The 20,714-nt window shown below is 46.2% G+C and overlaps 1 protein-coding gene across 1 annotated transcript in view; it reads left to right on the top strand.

The window, feature by feature from the left end:
* The window catches only part of LOC134491904 (alpha-2-macroglobulin-like), a 55,177-nt gene that overhangs the window by 10,433 nt on the left and 24,030 nt on the right, over nt 1–20,714 (top strand). The window contains exons 10-20 of the mRNA XM_063295962.1: nt 565–674; nt 1,411–1,575; nt 2,620–2,841; nt 8,173–8,236; nt 9,322–9,467; nt 9,957–10,106; nt 10,831–10,998; nt 11,646–11,724; nt 12,709–12,988; nt 16,667–16,949; nt 19,835–19,961. Coding sequence (XP_063152032.1) covers nt 565–674; nt 1,411–1,575; nt 2,620–2,841; nt 8,173–8,236; nt 9,322–9,467; nt 9,957–10,106; nt 10,831–10,998; nt 11,646–11,724; nt 12,709–12,988; nt 16,667–16,949; nt 19,835–19,961 — 1,794 coding nt within the window. The remainder of the gene's footprint in view (nt 1–564; nt 675–1,410; nt 1,576–2,619; nt 2,842–8,172; nt 8,237–9,321; nt 9,468–9,956; nt 10,107–10,830; nt 10,999–11,645; nt 11,725–12,708; nt 12,989–16,666; nt 16,950–19,834; nt 19,962–20,714) is intronic.

The raw sequence follows: 20,714 nt of genomic DNA, 5'->3' as shown, positions 1-20,714 counted from the left end.
GAAGGTGATTGGCTGGGGGCCCATTTGGGGAATTTGGAGCATGCTATGTGCACTGCCACCAACTGGCTGCCAGGGTGGCCCACAACCAGACCCCAACTCCCATTCTGAACAAGGCAGGCTTGGAGACAACAAAAAAAACGCAGGTGTTAAGTCTAAAGCAATGGTGGCATCTGAGTTCAACTATTTTCTGCTCCAACTCCCATTTCACAGAAGGCAAAGTGATGAGGTTTGTGGGGGGGAAAATCAGCTGGACAAAGCAGTTGTGTAAAACTCAGTCTGAGACCCACCAGCCAAATTTGCTATCCTGTGAAGGGCTACCAAATGCCAAGTTCAAACCAAGGAAGGGAGTTAGGTCAGAGAAATCTACATATGGGGGGGATCCTGGGGATCTTCTAGTCCAACCCCTTGTCCAAAGCAGAAATCCATAGACGCAGTGTGGATGTCCGTCAAGACAGCCAGGCTTATTGGCACCCCAGAAACAACCCTTCTCTCTCAAAGACAGATTCGGAAATTGGGGAGGAAGGGATGGGGCAGCCTCTCCTAGATGGGACTTCTCTTCAACAGGCGTGGAGTTGAGCGGCACAGAATCCATTGAGGTCACACCTACAATGAGCAAGATTACCTTTGAAAATGCAGACCATTACTACAAACCCGGGATTCCCTACGTTGTGAAGGTGAGAGGGTAGCCATGATTCCTCTGGGAAGCTTGATTTGAAACGACTCCTGCTACACCTTGCAATAGCTGAGATGGAAGGCTCAGCCGTCTCGGCCCAGCCAACCCTCCAGTCGGCTGAAATGCCATTTCTTCACTCAGCGGCTGCTGGCCAGCTGCTCTGAGCCAGAATGATCAAAAGCAGTATGAAAGCATGAAGGGAGGGAGGGAGGGAGGGGGCGTCTAAGATAGGAACATTCACTAGCAGGATCATTAAGCCGGGGTGTCCATGGGAGTGGTGGTGGTAGGGTCAAAGAAGTCAAGATGGCAGCTGCCACTGCGCAATCGAAGTCCCAACGCCCCTAAAAAAGGGGCAGGGCTTTGCGTAGTGGCAGATACTGTATTGACTTTTATGATCTCGTGAGGATGCTCTGCTCTGAAGCTCCCGAAGCCCTTTTTCCTGGAATGTTTGCCCGATAACTAAGAGTCTATTTATCAAACCAACCTCTAATGGCCTCTCTCAGTGGCTGCTTGTGCTTAGAAATACTCTCTTTCTCAGTCACAGCACAAAACCTTACTCCTGAGTTCTACAGTAGTCCCCCCTTTTTCACAGAGTTGTAGTTGTGGGAAAAATTAGGAGGGGCAATAGGTATGTTGGCTCGTGTTCCTGAAGGAAAGACAGGATACAGATTGAGTTCATAAATACCGAAATACTCAGCAGCAAAGACTTGGATAAATGTTGGGTTTTCGACGTGCAGGTGAAGCTGGTAGACAGCACCGAATTGCCAATCAGCAATGAAACAGTGCAGGTTTTGGAAACATCAAGGAATCAGCAGATGATGAGTCAAGTGACGGATGGCCAGGGGCGAGCTCAATTTTCCATAGACACCACTGATTTCAGAGATGGTGTTTTGAATCTTCAGGTTAGTCTTCTGGATTTCTGAGAGCTGTATTTAATGAAATACTCATTCTCTAAAAATGAAAAGAAGTAGCTCATCAGAAGTGGCAAATACTTGCCCCCCACCTTTCTCCTCTCTCTTTTCTCATTCTCTCTCTTCTCTCTGAAGGTGATTTTCCATCTTACTCATTCCATTGTTCAACTCAGAAAACAACATGCATGTTATCCTTCGAAAAATCACCTTTGAGATCACTCCTCAGCCCCTACATGGACACGGCCATGTTATTTCCATAGCAGGAAAGGTTCCCTGCATCTTTGTTCCCAGATGTGTTTTCAACTTCCCAGTCGAACACACAGGCTTGGAGATTTCTTCATGGTCTCCTGTCCAAGTATGGAACAGAGCTGACCCTGGTCAGATCTAGATCAGGCCCAAGTGATCTGTCCCCCTCCCCAAAAGCTGGATTTTGGGTCCTTCGCTGTTTAAGTAGGTTGGTGGGAGGGGGAGGTAAGTGCAGAGCTGGTTGGGGGGAACTTCTGTAGTTTTGGTGAAGTGTGCAAGGAGTGTGATAGGGAGCTGGGAAAACGGGGGCAGGAAGAGTGACAATGGGCAAAAGGAGGTGGGTGTGCAGTGAGCCTGGCTGTAGATCTGTGCGAGGGAGAAGAAGAGGCGAGCATTATGGCCCATATATGATCCATGGGGGATGGTTTTCCAAGGCACCCCCCCACCCCCGCAGAGCCTTTTGCCATGGGCTAGGTCTCTTGCACAGTTGAGTCTTCACAGCCTGTTTTCATCTCCACATGGCAGTAGTGCAAGGAATACTCCATTCCATGGGGGGTGGGGAGTTGCAGTGGCTCTGGAGGAGAATCACAGTTCGATAGACCAGCGGTCAAACGTCAGTTGAGGTCTGCAAAGGGGTCAACAAAGCCAAGAGCAGGGCTTCAAGCGCCCAGTCACAGCCCCCCTCTTGACTTGTTTGGTCACTCTTGCGGAGGAAATGTTCTCAGCTAGCCTCCCCGCTAATTTCTGAAAATCTGTGTTTTTCCTCCTCCCCCCCCGCCGCAACCCCAGGCTACATCTAAAGATAATTCTTTTTGTGGCATTCATTGGGTTACACCCTATCACAGTATGGCGCATCACAGCGCGTACCTGTTTTACTCTCCAAGCAAAAGTTATCTACATATTGAGCCTGCGTCGGAAACGTTAAGCTGCGGCCACCGTGAGCCGGTACGGGTGCGTTACATCCTTAACCGAGGTGACGCGAAGGAGGATGAGATTGTCTTCTATTACGTGGTAAGTCTTCACATGGAGGTTGCATTCATGTACCATGTTTACCTTGCTCTGTTGAACAGCCTTTCTCCAACATGCAGCGAACCACAACATAAACATACCCAGAGCTCTCCCTTTTGCACCCTGCCCCCAGCGTGGCCTCTGCTCACCTTGGTCCTTGAGTGAGCCTAGCTTAGGTTATCCTTAGTGCTACCCTTGTCACGGTGAGTATATCTGGGCAAGCAAATCTCCATGATTGTGCTTTCTTTTTTTTTTGTGGTGTAAATCCATTTTGGCTCTTGACGGCTGCTTGGACAATTCCCTACAGTTTTCTCCTAACATTTTCCGAAGGGGTTTGTCCTTGTCTTCTTCCTGGAGGTGAGAGAGAGGACTGGCCCATAGTTTGCCAATTGGCTTTGTGCCTAAGGCAGGACTAGAACTCATGGTCTCCCGGTTTCTGGGCTGGTATTTTTAACCACTACATCAAAGGTCAGCAACGAGATCCGCAGTTGCTCTTCTGCGTTTTCTGCTGTCTTGTGGTCATCCCAAATCAACTGTGTCCGAGTAGTGTTTCCCCCTGTTCTTCTGCCACTGTCCAAGGTCGCCTTCAAAGTATTGTATTTGTACCTGAGGTTATAAAATCTATTAGGCTTCCCATGACTTTGGAAGGGGACTGTAGGAAGCTGAAACCGAGGCAACAGAGGCCACAGGAGGGGGATCCCTACTGGGGAGAGCAGTTTCATGCCAGGTTAGTTTTCTGCAAACTCAAGGATGGGACCGGGAAGGCGGGTGGGGTGGGGTGGGGGATTGCATTCCTACTCAGCAATGGGGAAAGGCCCAGAGATCCAAAAGCAGTATTCACAGAAAATACTAAGCTTGATTAATTGCCATGCGTGTGTGTCCTAACATGCTAAGGTATGGATAATTGAGGTATTATTTGAACCCAGAAAACTGGTGCATTTGGTAATCAGGTTATATATGTTATATGGACTCAGACCCTGGGTGGAAACAGAAAGGGACATTCAGTACAAGGTTAGAGCTCCCCAGGAAAGGCTAACTATTTTTCAAAAATGTAAAAAATAAATCTGCCTTGGATAGTGGGGCAGTAAACAACCTCAGTTCTTTTGCTCGGAATCTGTACCTTCTGGGGCAGCGCATCCTCGCTTGCTGGATGAGGATCCCCCTACAGCCCTGAGCACACACTCACCACCTGAGCCCCCTTCTTGGCATTCTCAGAGCCATAGGCATTTGGCTGAAGGTGCAGTGGTGCCAACCTGCAATTCAAGCTGCTGGTGATCACCTTTAAAGCCCTGTATGGCACAGAGCCAGGCTATTTGTAAAACGATCTCTCTCCAAGGGTTTCCACCCATCCCACAAGATCCAACAAGCCGGCATGTTCCCGGTCCTCTCTATCAAACAATGTCATCTGGGGGGACCCCTAGGGGACTTGACTTCTCTGTTGCAGCACTTGCCCTGTGAAACAGCCTCCTGTCTGAGATCCGGGAGGCTCAGATCCTCTTGGCCTTCTGGAAGGCTGTGAAGATCTGGCTCTTCCCCAGGCATTGGGCCAAGGATGTTTGTTGGGCCCAATATAGGTGCAGCTGTGTTGGCAGGTTGTTATGGTGCCTCAGCCAATCTATTATAGTTGTGCTTTGTGAGGTTCTTTTCATGTATTTTTTGTGATTTCTCATGAGCCACCCAGGGTTATGTATTTAAGATGGGCAGCCAGGTAAATTTTCTAAATAAATAAAATAAAATGACATCGTGTGCACCTGGTGACATCATTGCACAAATATGTGATTCGCATCATTTGCTCAGTGACATGTTGATGCACGAAAGGTCATTTAACCCCCTTTGCTGCTGTTGGAGAACAATTCCTGAGCGCTCTTCTCCCTTCTCAGTCACTGATGTGATGAGGTTCAGGTCCGTCCCTCTGCTCAATCGGAACACAATTTGTGGAGTCTCAGTTCCTTTACTAAGAGTCTGCAGAGTCTGATTGAGCACACAAAGAACAGGTTTGACAATGGTGCTTGGGCAAGACCCTGATCATACACACAAGCAAGCTTTTATCTTCCTTGAAAGAGTTACAGGTGGTACAATGAATTATTCCACACGTGGTCATCTTCTAGCTAATTTGGAAGCTCCCTGCTTAGAGTTTATCTTGCGCAAGCATAGTGAAGTATCTGTAATGCCATGGCAGCATACAGTGGATGATAATGGAAATTTTCAGGTATCTACAGTGTTGCTAGGTACAGTGGATTCAAGGCTGGGGTTAAAATCGCTGGAAGAAACATCAACAGTCTCAGATATGCAATGATACCACTTTGATGGCTGAAAGCGAAGAGGAACTGAGGAGCCTTATGATGAAGGTGAAAGAAGAAAGTGCAAAAGCTGGCTTGCAGCTAAACCTCAAAAAAACCAAGATTATGGCAACCAGCTTGATTGATAACTGGCAAATAGAGGGAGAAAATGTAGAAGCAGTGAAAGACTTTGTATTCCTAGGTGCGAAGATTACTGCAGATGCTGACTGCAGTCAGGAAATCAGAAGACGCTTAATCCTTGGGAGAAGAGCAATGACAAATCTCGATAAAATAGTTAAGAGCAGAGACATCACACTGACAACAAAGGCCCGCATAGTTAAAGCAATGGTGTTCCCCGTAGTAAGATATGGCTGCGAGAGCTGGACCATAAGGAAGGCTGAGAGAAGGAAGATCAATGCTTTTGAACTGTGGTGTTGGAGGAAAATCCTGAGAGTGCCTTGGACTGCAAGAAGATCAAACCAGTCCATCCTCCAGGAAATCAAGCCAGACTGCTCACTGGAGGGAATGATATTAAAGGCAAAACTGAAATACTTTGGCCACATAATGATTAGACAGGACACCCTGGAGAAGATGCTGATGCTAGGGAGAGTGGAGGGCAAAAAGAAGAGGGGCCGACCAAGGGCAAGATGGATGGATGATATTCTGGAGGTGACGGACGCGTCCCTGGGGGAGCTGGGGGTGTTGACGACCGACAGGAAGCTCTGGCGTGGGCTGGTCCATGAAGGTACGAAGAGTCGGAAGCGACTAGACGAATAACAACAGACAGTGTTGGTAAAGCCAGTGCTTTTCTAAGACTGAGACCTTTTCCTGGAAAAGGGATACTTGTGTTGACAAGCCCCTTACACTACTAAGTGTGACATTTCAGCTCCTCAATTCCTTTGGGGCTGCCCTAGTTTCATACTTCAGAATAGTTACTTTAGCCAAGTTCAGCATCTTGCACATGCTAACTAAAGTGCAGTAACTATAGATGTTACTACAAGCATAGTAACATCATGGAAGCTGGCTTGCTCCTTTATTCCATACAGCCCTTACACCACCTCCAATGGACACCCAGGCACACCCTGAACAGCCTCTGAATGTGCAGGCTTCAAATCCCAGAGCTCTTAGCAATGACTGTGGCTGGCTGGGGACTTCTGGGAGCTGAAGTCCTCACATCTGAAGGGGGGTAATTTCGGGAAGGCTGAGGTGAGACCACCAGTGGGCATCCTGCCCCTTTCAACCTGGACATTTCTGCCATTTCTTAGATGACCTTTTAATGCACTGCCATTCCTGCTGGCTATCTCAGATCAGGTGAACCAGCAAATATTCATGGAATTTTGATTTCAGAATACTCATTATAGGTAGTCCTCGCTTAGCAACCACAACTGGGACCAGCAACTCCATTGCTAAACAATGTGGTCACTAAGCAAAACATCATATGAGCACAACAGGCTCATGTCGCTTCCCATTCAGTTGTTAAGTGAGTCATCATGGGTTGTTAAGTGTGATATCACATGACCGCACTTGTGATTTTACTGCCGGCTTCTCCATTGACTCTGCTTATCGGAAGCTGGCTGTGAAGGACACAAATGGTGATCCCGTGACTGCAGGATGTTGCAATGGTTGTAAATGTGAGGACTGGTCGTAAAGTTACTTTTTCAGTGCCGTTGTAACTTCAAACGGTTGCTAAACAGGGCAGTCATTAAGCGAGGTCTATTTTCACCCGCTGAACTATGTTGATTTTCAAAGCCCAGACTGAATGCTGCTTGTTCCTTCAGCATTAGAATGTGAGGCGCGCCTAAAACTAAATAAAAAGCTCAGACGCTAAAGCGAAGTTAGGTTCTGACTTTTATTCAGAGTAGAATGCACACCAGTAAAAAGCTGAGAGTGAGGGAAGTGCGCCAATAGTTGAGTTAAATAGCCTCGCGCCAAACAGTGCTCCACCCCCACACTCCCCGGGTGTGCCCCACGAGTTCCACGGGGTGACCCGTCATCCATGCTTGCTAGGTGAGGGGTTGCCCAGCCCCAGTTGCCTCGGACATTGCTCCGTCTTCCGTTCCGCTACGTAACGGTTCGTTACCAGGCGATTAGGCTTCAGAATTCCTCGAAAGCGTCCGGACGCGCCCTTCCGATCCTCGCCCTGATTCTCTCTTCGATAAAGGCGTTGATGGCCCATTACCGGGCGATGAGGGCTTGCAGATCTCCCAGACCCATTACTGTCTTTGTCCTGCCTTATCGCCTATCCCTTTCCAGTCATTAGCAAGCTTCCTTGCTTTGCCATGCGAGCCGTTGCGATGTCACCAACATCGCACCGGTGATCATGACATAGAAGCGAACAGTAGCAGATCTCATTGGGAGTACTGCAATACACTCACTGTGGGGCTGTCCTTGCAGATAACTTGGAAGACACTGCTGGTCCAGAAAAATGCGACAGCTTGAGTAATTATGGGTGTAGCTCTGTTTGCCCATGTTATCAGATGCAGTTTAAGATGTTCATTGTCACCTTTAAAGCCCTTCACGGGTCTCCAGGATCACCTACTCCCAACTGTTTTTGTCCATCCAGTAAGATGAGGAAAAATGGGTTTCCTCCAGGTTGTTCTCTTGGGAATGCCATAAGGGGGTCAAGGACCAGCATTGGTCCAATGCTGTTCTTCTTTGGAACAATATTCTCTGGGAGGTGGAGGGGCCCTGGCCTTGCTGGTATTTAGGAAGGAAAGCCACCAGAACTGGCTGTTCCAGCATGCTGTGAGGTACGTCCATTATGAAGCTGTTCCCTCTTGCAGCAGTGGGAGTGGGGATGTTGTTTCAAGGAGTTTTAATTGTTCCTTGATGTGCTGCAGGTGGTTATTTTGATCACAGGTGAATTACTGTTCTATGGTTTTAATCTTACACACTTTCCAGAAGGTGAAACTAGACAATCCTTTCCAGCTCTACAATTCTGTGATTCTATATGTCCAGTATGTAAGCCAGTTTTTAGAGCTGCAAATCAATCAATCAATCAATTTATTTAACCAAGCCCTAGCCTATCTAGCAGGGATTTGTTCTTTCCATGCAGGTGATGGCTAAGGGGGACATCATACGAGCAGGGACACACACGCAGCCAGCGGAGCAGGGAAAAGGTAAATGCTTCCCTCCGCTTGCATTCTCTCCCATGCTTGGCAAAAAGCTTCCTAGAGTTCCCCGAGGGCTGGGGATGGGGTGTGTCAATCTGCGGGGACTCCAATTCTCCCTTGCTGAGTGCTGGATGCCCCCGGCCCATCTGCAAAGTCTCTCTTCTTTTTCCCACTTGCAACTGAGTTTGCTGTTTCCCATTTCACACCGGCAGGGAAGGGAAGGCAGGCACACCCAGCCAGCCCTGCCATTGGGCAGAGGGAAGGGATGGCCTCAAGCAGTGGGGACAGGGGGATAAAGAACAGGCCATTTCTCCCAAATCTCTGCAGCCACTTCCTTCCTCCTGAGTTTTGGCTGTGCAGCACAGGGGTGTCTCCTTGCAACCCGTTTCCTCTGGGACAGGCCCTTCTTGGAGACCCACAGAGAGGCTCGGGGGCTCAGCCTCTCCTAGCTGCAGCCTTTCCTTTTAAGGATAACGGATTTACGCAAGGCAGAAGGATGAAGGAGAGGGCAGGGGTGGAGTTCCCAACCACCCGGCACACAGAAGGCTCTGAGTTCAACCCAGAGCCTGCCCTGATCAGAGAGCAGGAACTCTGGAGACCCTAACAGCATTGGCTCAAGGGTCTGAGGCAGCATCCTGGGTTTCTAGGATGGCAAAGGGTTGAAGGGCTCCATGGCACGTGCCGCAGGGCCTGTTCTATGTCCGTTGCCCTCCTGTGCAGTGGGAGATGTTGCCACCAGTACTGGAGCTCCAGTTCATGGATCCCTGGAACAGGAGGGTCACTGACTTGACCATTGCTACCACAAACCTAATACCTTGGGGGAGAAGGTGAGCCCACATGAAGAAGAAGAGGAGGAGGAGGAGGAGGAGGAGGAGGAGGAGGAGGAGGAGGAGGAGGAGGAGGAAGGCAGCTGAAGGCCTTCAGCTCCTGATTCTTCAATGATCCACTTCTGTCTCACTTTTCTCGGCCTGTTGCGGTCACCCTGGTGGAGCCCGATGTATTACAACTGGAGCTAATTCCTTCTAACTCTCCCCCTTTTCAGTCTGTCTCTCTGTCTCTTTCTCCCTCCACCTGGGAATGTCACGCCTCAGAAGCCAAAGGGGCCTTCCTTTTGAATCTCTCGGTGGATGCCGATACCACTCCCCTGACTCGCTTGCTCCTCTACACCATTTTGCCCAGTGAAGAGCTCGTTGCTGACTCGAGAGACTTCCCCGTAGAAAAGTGCTTCTCCAACAAGGTAAAGTTGTATGTTTTGTGCTGTGCCCTTAAAGAAAGGGAGAATCTGAATGTTCTAGAACAGATTTTTTCTAAGCTAGTTGTACTCAACTTTGTTGGAGCTAATGCCTGCAAAGCTTTCCTTGCTCCTGATCCTTTGAGAAATAGCTCTTGAGTTACACTTCTGTTATCCGCTTGCCCAAGCTTGTGTGCCAATCAATTATGCCCTGGACAGACCTGTCCCCTTGAATGCCAATATCTCAGTGGGTCATAACCACTGTAAGTTGCAATGGAAAGAAAATTCAAAGCATCAGCTAAAATCAAGTGTTTTCATGCTTAGCCAATAGTTTGGTTGATCCAGTCAAATTGTGGCTTGAGATTAGTCACAGAGGACAACTCAAGGTTACAACATGCCTTCAAGAAGGATGACCTCATTCCATTCATTCCTCCTTCCATTCATTCCATTCAGCACAGGAAGTGACTTTTTCAAAGACCTGGTTTATGTTTACAGGTGAGACTGTGGTTCTCAGATCAAGAAGGCCTCCCTGGCCAGAAAACCCAACTCCGTCTTGCAGCCTCCTCCGGTTCTCTCTGCGCCATCCATGCCATTGACCAGAGCATCTTTCTCTTGAAACCTGAAGCTGAGCTCTCCCCTGAGATGGTGAGTCCCAGCTTTGTTTGAATTGGGGTCCAGATATGCCCTTGTGGCTGCTGGTTTTACCCCAAGATTTACATGTCCGTAGAGACATATTTCAAATGTGATCACTTGGAACCATTTATTTATAATTTACACCAGATGTTAGCAGTTGCAACCAGATTTAAGGGCCTAGAGGAGGACTGTAGGCAGCAACCAGGGAGGAGCAAAGAACACTGTCCATAAATCAATTTTAGAGGGGAAAAAAAGTAGGAAAAATCATGTATGCCAAGGGTAGCCCAACTACAGCACCTGAATATCACACTCTAGAGATTTTGCCATGATATGAGGCAGTGTGTTGTAGTGGTGAAGGTGGTGGATTAGGAGTGGAACTCCTGGGGAACTTTGGGCCAGTCCCAGTCCCCCCCACCTCTCAGTCCCAGAGCCAGTTTGGAGTAGTGGGGAAGGGGAGGGGCTTGGAGTAGGAAACCCAGATCCTGGTCCTCCATCAAACACAGAAGCTTCCCTGGATCACTCCTCCTTTCTCAACCCAATCTGCCTCAGAGGTAGCTCAATGCAGAATCCCCTGGAGCATCTCTGCCAGATGACCACGTGGCCTCTGTTTGAATGCTCCAGTGAAAGAGAGCTCATCACTTCATATGGCAGCCTGTCTCACAGGCTGATAGCTTGGCAGTCAGGAAGTTCCTCTGGACTGAACATCCCTCCTCAACTGCAGCCTCTCTGGTTTCAGATTTACAATTTCCTGCTCAAGAAGGACCTCTTCTTCTCTGATGACCTCATTTTGGATGAAGCAAATTTTCATCCCTGCACAGAAGAAGGAACATTCAGGCCCGGCATCTTTGGCTACTACCCAGAGCCTTTCTTTTCTCAGGATGGTGATTCTTACAAAATATTCAGGGTAAGCATCAAAGCTGTGGTTCCTCACAGGGGAGATGCTCTCATTAGGCAAGGAGAAATGCATACATGGGGAGGCATGTCCATGGATAGAAAGGAAGAGTCTCTCACCCAGATGGAAAAGGTAGATTTTGGGCCAAACTAGGCTCCTGATGTCTTCCTGGTCAGATCCATGGAAATAGACCTTCCTTATTTTCTTAATAGTTTGTCATTGCCTTCTCTTGGAGTTTTTTGATGCCACTATCTAACCTTCTGCCCTGGGATTTCTCCCATCCAAGAATTAACCTGACCCCATTTAACTTCCAAGTTGATATGGGATCAGCCAGGTGCTGCCACCAGCTAAGCCTTCTCTCCCACCACTTCTCTGCTAATCATCTGTCAAAGGATTGGCTTTCCTTATTTGGATAGAGAAGGCCATTGCAGATGCCAGTTTCCACCTGTTGCTTGCTTGTCTTGTTAAGTACCACCCAAGTGGGCAGCAATTCATGCAGAGGATGTAGCATTATGAAAAAAAAAAAGACTGGAGAGAGTTGGACAATAATATACTCCTCATGGTTGAGCACATTAGAGTGCATTGAGAATAAACATTGATAGTTAGTTCTCCTGAGCAGAAAGAATGGTTCCTCAGTGGCTCTTTGGTTCATCTGGCAGGACTTTGGCTTGAAAATTTTTACAAACACCAAGCTACACAAGCATGTCACCTGCTCCAGAGGACCCAACCTCTATCCCGGTAAGAACTGGAATGGGTGGGAAAGAGATGAGAAAAGGGTCTCTTGCAACCCAGCTGCTTCCAGGGTTGAGTGCTGGAATTCTTTCGTATCCCTAGTCCAAATCATCCGCAGAGATGGAGCCCCTATAGCTGGGATTTGATCCCAATCCAGGGGCTGAGAGGGAGTGCTCCTTTTGCCCTAGAATCTGTGATATGATCTGTACCATGTCATTGTGTACAGATGATGTCACCATGTGGGCAATGTCACTTGCTCTCCCTCGATGCCCAAGGCTCCTTGTTCTAGACTCTCTTAAGCAATTGAGGGTTTCCTGGGTGGTTGAGAACCCAGATCCTGACTTGTACAGAATCATGTACCAGTAGGCAGTGGCAGAAATCAAAATCATTAAAAAATATAAATCAATAGACTCTCCTCCCATTGGAGCATCGATAGATTAAAAAGTCCTGCAGCTAAGCAGAAACTAATTCTCAGGGTTAGGGTTAAGAAACTACCATCAGTAAAAAGGTATTGGGGAAAAGGTTAGAAAAAAGTCAAGATGGCAGCCAGAAATATATGTGTGAAGCACGGCCTCTTTTCTGTGTGTGTCAACATAAAGGGGCATGGCTTTGATTGCACAATCAGTCACCATCTTGACATTTTTTGATCCTTCCCCCAAGAGGATACTCCTGCATCAGTGATCATTATGCAGCTAGGTGAGGGTGAGGGGAGGAATCAAGGGGTTGATAGCAATCACGAAGGGGGTGGAGTTTGTGGAGGATCTAACAGGCAAAGTTTGGATTCTCAGCCTCAAAAGTAGTGATTTGCACAACGTGGAAAGGTTGGGGTCTCCAGTTGTGAAGTCAAGACATCTTTCCCCCATCGTGCAACCTAGAGGCCTCCAGTAGTCCACTGTGAACTTACATAGATGGTTGCCAAAACTGGAGCCTGGAGGGGACTGGTATCTTTTGAAGTACAAATCATCAAATTGCTTTCTCTCTCTGTTCCAGGGATGGTTCCAGGGATGGTTCCAGGGATGGCTCCAGGGGTAGCCGCCAGAATTTCTGCACCATCTGGAGTTGGTGGAATTTCCCTACCAACCAGAGCGTTCCAGTCTGGTGCAAATCTGCCATTTGCTTCCCGGGGAATTAATCCTGTGGCTGTCCCTGGGGTTGGTCTTGGTCTTGGTGCCATTGGGGTTTCTCCCATTCCCCAGGCTGTGGTTGTCCACAAAAAGGCACCCCGGCGCTTCTTTCCTGAAACATGGATCTGGAGCTTGATTATCATAAAGTAAGTTGATGGCATAGACTAAGAGATCCCTTGGAGACCAACTTCTCCCACCTAGGGGGCCTTCCGGGTAACTTGGACTACAGCTCCTCCCATCATCCCCAGCCCAAATGGCAAGTTTGGGCTGGGTTGGCTGAGCACCATGGCAGTTGTAATCCAATATTTCTGGAAGGCACCAGGAGAAGACAGCTGTTTAAAATTTGCATGGGAGGAGTCTGTCTGCAATTCTCCTTGATTTTAATACTGATTTTTAAAAAATTATTTAAAACTCTCAAGACAGTTCATGTCACAGCATTCTAAATCTATATTTCTGTGCAGACATATGCTTCATCAAGGTGTTTTGCACAACTGCTCTAGGACTGAGCAACCTTTTATTCTGTTTTTTCCCCCCCAAAATGTAGTCAATTTTAACTATTATCCTCTGTCTTTTTGATAGAGTTCATTGTTGAGATTCTGTCTCTGTTTTTAGTCTGTTAACTATTTTATCGAGATTTGTCATTGCTCTTCTCCCAAGGATTAAGCGTCTTCTGATTTCCTGACTGCAGTCAGCATCTGCAGTAATCTTCGCACCTAGGAATACAAAGTCTGTCACTGCTTCTACATTTTCTCCCTCTATTTGCCAGTTATCAATCTAGCTGGTTGCCATAATCTTGGTTTTTTTGAGGTTTAGCTGCAAGCCAGCTTTTGCACTTTCTTCTTTCACCTTCATCATAAGGCTCCTCAGTTCCTCTTCGCTTTCAGCCATCGAAGTGGTATCATCTGCATATCTGTTGAATAGGTAGGGTGAGAGGATACAGCCCTGCCGTACTCCTTTCCCAATCTTAAACCAGCCCGTTGTTCCGTGGTCTGTTCTTACTGTTGCTACTTGGTCGTTATACAGATTCCTCAGGAGGCAGACAAGATGACTTGGTATCCCCATACCACTAAGAACTTGCCACAATTTGTGATGGTCCACACAGTCAAAGGCTTTAGAATAGTCAATAAAACAGAAAGAGATGTTTTTCTGAAACTCCCTGGCTTTTTCCATTATCCAGCGGATATTGGCAATTTGGTCCCTAGTTCCTCTGCCTTTTCTAAACCCAGCTTGTACATCTGGCAATTCTCGCTCCATGAACTGCTGAAGTCTACCTTGCAGGATCTTGAGCATTACCTTACTGGCATGTGAAATGAGTGCCACTGTTTGATAGTTTGAGCATTCTTTAGTGTTCCCCTTTTTTGGTATGGGGATATAAGTTGATTTTTCCAAGCTGATGGCCCTTCTTGTGTTTTCCAAATTTGCTGGCATATAGCATGCATTACCTTGACAGCATCATCTCGCAAGATTCTGAACAGTTCAGCTGGGATGCTGTCGTCTCCTGCTGCCTTGTTGTTAGCAATGCTTCTTAAGGCCCACTCAACCTCACTCTTCAGGATGTCTGGCTCTAGCTCACTGACCACACCGTCAAAGCTATCCCCGATATTGTTATCCTTCCTATACAGGTCTTCTGTATATTCTTGCCACCTTTTCTTGATCTCTTCTTCTTCTCTTAGGTCCTTGCCATCTTTGTTTTTGATCATACCCATTTTTGCCTGGAATTTACCTCCGATGTTTCTAATTTTCTGGAAGAGGTCTCTTGTCCTTCCTATTCTATTGTCTTCTTCCACTTCCGTGCATTGCTTGTTTAAAAATAATTCCTCATCTCTTCTGGCTAACCACTGGAATTTTGCATTTAATTGGGCATATCTCCCCCTATCACTGTTGCCTTTTGCTTTCCTTCTTTCTTGGGCTACTTCTAGTGTCTCAGCAGACAGCCATTTTGCCTTCTCGGTTTTCTCTTTCTTTGGGATGTATTTTGTTGCCGCCTCCTGAACAATGCTGCGAACTTCTGTCCAGAGTTCTTCCGGGACCCTATCTACTAAGTCTAGTCCCTTAAATCGATTCTTCACCTCCACTGCATATTCCTTAGGAATATTAGTGAGCTCATATCTAGCTGATCTGTGGGTCTTCCCTAATCTCTTGAGTCTGATCCTAAATTGTGCAAGAAGTAGTTCGTGACCTGAACTACAGTCAGCTCCAGGTCTTGTTTTTACCAACTGTATAAATGTCCGTCACCTTTGGCTGCAAAGGAGTAGTCAATCTGATTTCGGTGTTGTCCATCTGGTGAAGTCCATGTATAAAGCTGTCTCTTAGGTTGTTGGAATAGAGTGTTTGTTATGCAGAGTGAGTTGTCTTGGCAAAATTCTATCAGCCTATGTCCTGCTTCGTTTTGTTTTCCTGTAATTCCAGGTGTCATTTGACTGCCCACCTTAGCATTCCAGTCTCCTGTGAATGAATGAATGAATGAATGAATGAATGTGTATATATATATATATATATATATATATATATATATCCCTTCTCACCTGGGTCTGGGAGTTTGAGGGTTCTGTGCAGTATCTTAGGTGTTCCTAGCGTTGCACTCTTCTGGATAGAGAGCTCTGATGTTGTTCCTGGGATCTGTTGGAGCCACTCTCCCAGTATGTATATATGTTTGTGTGTGTGTGTGTATGAATGGCACAACCAAGTAGCTGGCATTGTGTACAGGAACATCTGCACAATGTATGGGCTAGACCCTCCCAAGTCCAGATGGGAGATTCCACAGAAGGTTGTGGAGAATTACAGGGCTAAGATCCTGTGGAACCTCCAGATCCAGACAGACAGGCGGGTACTGGCCAATCAACCAGACATCGTGGTAATAGACAAGGACCAGAAGACAGTGGTGGTGATAGATGTAGTGGTGCCAAGTGACAGCAACATCAGGAAGGAGTATGAGAAGCTGGAGAAGTACCAAGGCCTGAAGGAAAAACTAGAGAGGATGTGGAAAGTGAAGGCCAAAGTGGTTCCAGTGGTGGTAGGGGCACTTGGGGCTGTGACCCCCAAGCTGGGAGATTGGCTCCAACAGATCCCAGGAACAACATCAGAGCTCTCTGTCCAGAAGAGTGCAGTGCTAGGAACAGCTAAGATCCTGCGCAGAACCCTCAAACTCCCAGGCCTCTGGTGGAGGACCCGAGATTGGGGAAGACACATACCACCCTTAGGGGTGAGAAGGGAATTAATTTTTTTATATATACACTTACTAACAAGTTCTGTGACCTGAAACAGTTTGAAAACCACTGCCTAAGACCTAAAGCAATTTAAGGTCTAAAGGGCATAAGAAGAAATCTATTTTCAGAGTCAAGGTCAAACAACCAGGCAGATATCCAGACAATTGGAGTTGGAGTGGCGGTGTTCTGAGAATCTAGCAGTCCAAATTCATAAGGCAGGAGGACTGAAGATCAGAGCTAAGTCAAGGCATCACTAGTCTACAGTATCAGCTAGTTAGATTGTTAACTGGTATAACCTTGGCATTTCCCTTGCTGTCACAGTAGTTAACACCTGGAATCTCCAGAAGTTTCCTTTACCCTTCAAAGCCTCTAATAAGGAGACGTTGTATCCATGGGTCTGTGTATTCAGTTTAGCACCAGTAGGTAGATGCTCCTAGTGTCCATCAAGGGTAGTCGCTATGTCCTTGGGATCCCTGCTTAAGCTGACATCTATTGAAAGCTGTACTCCACTCTTTCTTTGATCTTGAAGTGGGATCCTAAGAGAAGCACAGTAGTAGCTTGCTCCCCACACGGGTTTCTAGAATCCCTTCTCACTTTCTGTTCTCTTGTGTCCTTCAGCAGTTCTGAAGAAAATGGGCATTCCCAGCTCCATCAGTCCAGCGATGTATCCAAAGAACCCAAAGAGGTGGCTGTTCCTGTGACTGTCCCAGACACCATCACCGAATGGAAAGCTGGAGCTTTCTGTCTGTCGGCAGACACAGGCTTTGGCCTGGCCCAGCCCACTTCTCTGAAGGCCTTCCAGCCGTTCTTCGTTGAACTCACCTTGCCATACTCCGTGGTGCAAGGGGAAGCCTTCCCACTCAAAGCCACCGTCTTCTCCTACCTGACGCACTGCATCCGGGTAAGGAGCACCTAATAGCTGCTGCAGTAGCTTCCTTTTGGATTCTTGAAATTGCCTGGTCCTCTTTCTCTGTACAAGTCTCTCCTTCTGCTTCTCCATTTCTCAGCTGTCCATGGTTTGCATCTGAGCTCTCAGAACTGCCTGAGATATAACTTGCCCCTTCCAATTTGCAACAAAACACCCACTACCCACTGGATCCTACACATCTTAAGCTTTTACATTTCTTTAAGACATTGTCTCTGCATTTCTCTCACCTCCTCAGAACTGGCTTACACTTCTTTTTTCCTCTAGCGCAGTGTTTTTCAACCTTGGCAACTTTAAGATGGTTGGACTTCAACTCCCAGAATTCCCCAGCCAGCAGCTGAAGTCTACTCAACTTAAAGTTGCCAAGTCTGAAAAACACTGCGCTAATGGATGCTTGTCTGTTGAATAAAATAGCCATGAAAGTAATGAGAGGGCAAGGGGAAGTGAACCAGGACTTAAGGAGAGAGTAAGGGCTGTGCACAGAAGATTGTGGCTCTACTGTTAGCCAGAAGGAGGTTGATCCCTTTGTTTAGTTCTTTAATTTCTCCTTTTACCAAGGATAGCAAAGAGAAGCTTGTGGGATTCCTACCTCAAGTGCTAGAATACCTGTGTTCTATGCGTACTATGATTTCAAGAGTTGGGGCCCAGCGGTGGATTCTTCATTTTTTGCAACAAAGTACTTGGACCAGCTTGGCTGCTTCCTTCCTCATACATCCATGCCTACAATATGGATGTATGACTGGCTTTTAATTCAGCCACTATCCTTACAGCACTCGCCAGGATCTGAAGTTCTCCTATCCCCAGTAGGCTTGGTGTCAGCCTTTCTCAGATCCCATTTTTTCCAAGGCCCAGACTTGCTTTTCATCTTCTCCAATGCCCAGAGTTAAGTTTCTTTTCTCCTTACTCAATTATTCGCATGTTCCATCATGCATCCAGACTGCATGGAAGTTGGGCGGCCAATACATTTACATAAATAAATAAACTCCTCATATTTGGGGGGGTGGGGGTGGGAAACAATATTGTGCCTCTTTGTCCTGTTGTAGAAATGAAGACTAGGACGCTCGGGTCTTCATCCAGGAAAAGAGTTTAATATGCGCACAGGTTCAGACAAGCTCAAGCTTCAAATTCTGAACCCCTCAGTGGGACCCCGAACCTTCAAAATTCTGAAGGTTCGGGGTCCTACTTCTTTTATACCCCCTCCTTAATGAATATACAGCCTAGACTAAGTGTCAACTTAGAGATATATGATACAACTTTAAAAGTAAGCCGGGTGAGAAAAGCCTGGAGGAGCTGGTGAGCTTCCTGCCCGTCCCTTATCTTTGCTCATTTAGCTGCTACAGAATACACGTACATTCCTGTCGCTTATCTGCCCGTCTGGCTCTTCCCCACATTCCACACTTGCAACAGATAGCTTACTTACAATAGACAATTGCCTGATGAAAGGGCTTTAGTTCTTTGTTGTTTCCTTGACCCTAATTTCCACCTCAGTCCTGTCCCCTTCTCAGCCCTCTCCCTGCTGCCACTTTCCTTGAACGATCTAGTTTTTGTCCAAGTAAAGCAACACGAATTCAGGGAAATTTGGGCCAAAGTGTTCAGGTTGAATGATGTGCTTTCCCAGGCCAGTGCTATCATTGTTCAGAATGGCTCAGCAGATCCTGATGTTTCAAACGTCACTGCCCTCAGAAGATCCAGCTGGAGAACTGCAGCCTTATCCTTTTATATAGTTTTATTTATAGCCAAAAGACCCAAATAGCGAAGTACAGATATAATCTAAAATTTGGCATTAGATAAAACAGTTTAACAAAATAAAATGATAAATACTGTGTTAAACATTTAAAAATCAGACCTATTGATGTGTTTCTAAAGGCTTTATTTTTATACCCATAGTTAAAAAGTTGGCTGTTGCCACTGTAATTTTAGGAGTTTTACCTGTGAGTAAAATTTTAATGTATTCAGAAATATCTCTTCCTGGCCTTCATTTTAAAAACAGGCCAGATAATATCCTGCCAAAAACTCTTCTAAAATTGACAGTGCTATAAAATATGATCCACAGTTTCAAGGTCAATAGCATTACATCTTTGAGAGATAGGAATCTTTTGAAATCTACCATGTAGCATATTTGATGGCAATACACTGAATCTGACTTTTGAAAAGACTGTTCTGTATTTACTTAAAAGTAAACTGCTGAGGTAAAAGGGAGCTGAAAGGTGTATTTGTAATTTATTCCAAAAGTTATTCCTTGTTTTTGAAAATGTATTTTTGACACCAAAATATAATAGTACTTAGCCAAGGTTTTGTTTTCAAAGGGTATTGCCTAGTTTCCAGGAGAATAAAAGAGTTTGGAACATGCGTTATCCTTTTCTCATAAAAAAATCAACGCTCACCAAAGCAAGCCTTACTTTATCTGAAGTTCTACCCACACAGTAGCCTTCACTTATCATCTTCGAGACACCCAGCCTCCACCACCACCACCATCACACTACCTTATCTTCCTCTTCCTCCCTTTTATGAACATTTATTTATTTATTTAGCAAATTTATATGGCCTCCCATCTGACTGAATGTGACTCTGGGTGGCGTACAACCAACAATTAAAACAACCTCACAGCTGTTAAAAACTTAAAAAATAAATGAAAGCAAGATTGTGGGAGAAGAACATCCATCTAAACAAAGTATAACCATCATGTAGGCTCCCCATGGGATCCCCAAGGTTGCTGGAAAAACCACATTTTCAGGGTCTTCTGAAAGGCTAACAGGGATGGGGCTAACCTTGCCTTGCAGGGAATCATGATTATGAAGTTTTATCTGCACTGGAGCGGCACTGTAGAGCTTTCCCATTGACATATTTTTCTCCATGGACAGGTCACAATATCTCTGGCTCCTTCTGCTGACTTTGGGGCATCCCCTGTGGAGAAGGAGGAGAATTCCTACTGTATCTGTGCAAATGGAAGGAAAACAGTGTCATGGATGGTAACCCCTAAATTTATAGGTAAATGATAACCCTAAATAACTCTTTGGGGTCAGGGAGACCCCAGAGGAAGAAGAGCCATTTTCACTTACTTAGAAGATGATTTTTTAATCTCTTGGATTAAAGATAGAAAAGGCTGATGTGAACCAACAAGAAAGCTCCTGTATGATTATTTGAATATTTTCCCTTCATGTATAAAGTAAATCAAGGAGCAGATTTTTAATGATCATTTCCCTCTAGGATAGACCTCCTAACTGTTCGGCAGGGATGAAAAAAAATACCACAAGTATCCTTGTCCAGCAGAGAGTTTCCATTATCCTACTCCCCTTGTGCCTTTGAATTAGTCTAGTGTATCTTCTTGATTGGTGGGGGGTGAGGACAGCAAAACGGTGGAGTTGTACTGGGCATGTAGTACCAGTTGGGAGAAATTCTTTGTTTTTTAATTGATCTGCCTGTTACAGGGGTTTCTATAGTTTCTAGAAGCTTCTGTCAGAAATGGCATTCCAAGGGCTGCAAAAAGGGAGCTGGGGCCTGCATTTAACCCTGCGGCTATAGGTCGTCCCCCATTCTAGATCCAAGAATCCAGGAGAACCCTACAAGGGAATGAATAAGCTCTAAAAAGAGGCATACCGTCAAACTACTCAGTTGGAACCCATCACACTCTTATCTAATCTCCAAAGCAATTTGTGGAGAGGAAAATCAGGTCAGGTCTCAGAAATCAGTGCTCTAAATATAAGGATAGCATATGGTAACAAGGTGACCATTTTTGTCCTA

Source organism: Candoia aspera, chromosome 2 (assembly GCF_035149785.1).
Source record: "Candoia aspera isolate rCanAsp1 chromosome 2, rCanAsp1.hap2, whole genome shotgun sequence".
NCBI lineage: Eukaryota > Metazoa > Chordata > Lepidosauria > Squamata > Boidae > Candoia > Candoia aspera.
The sequence above is the reverse complement of the archived record's forward strand: the minus strand, read 5'-3'. Positions and strand labels throughout refer to the sequence as shown.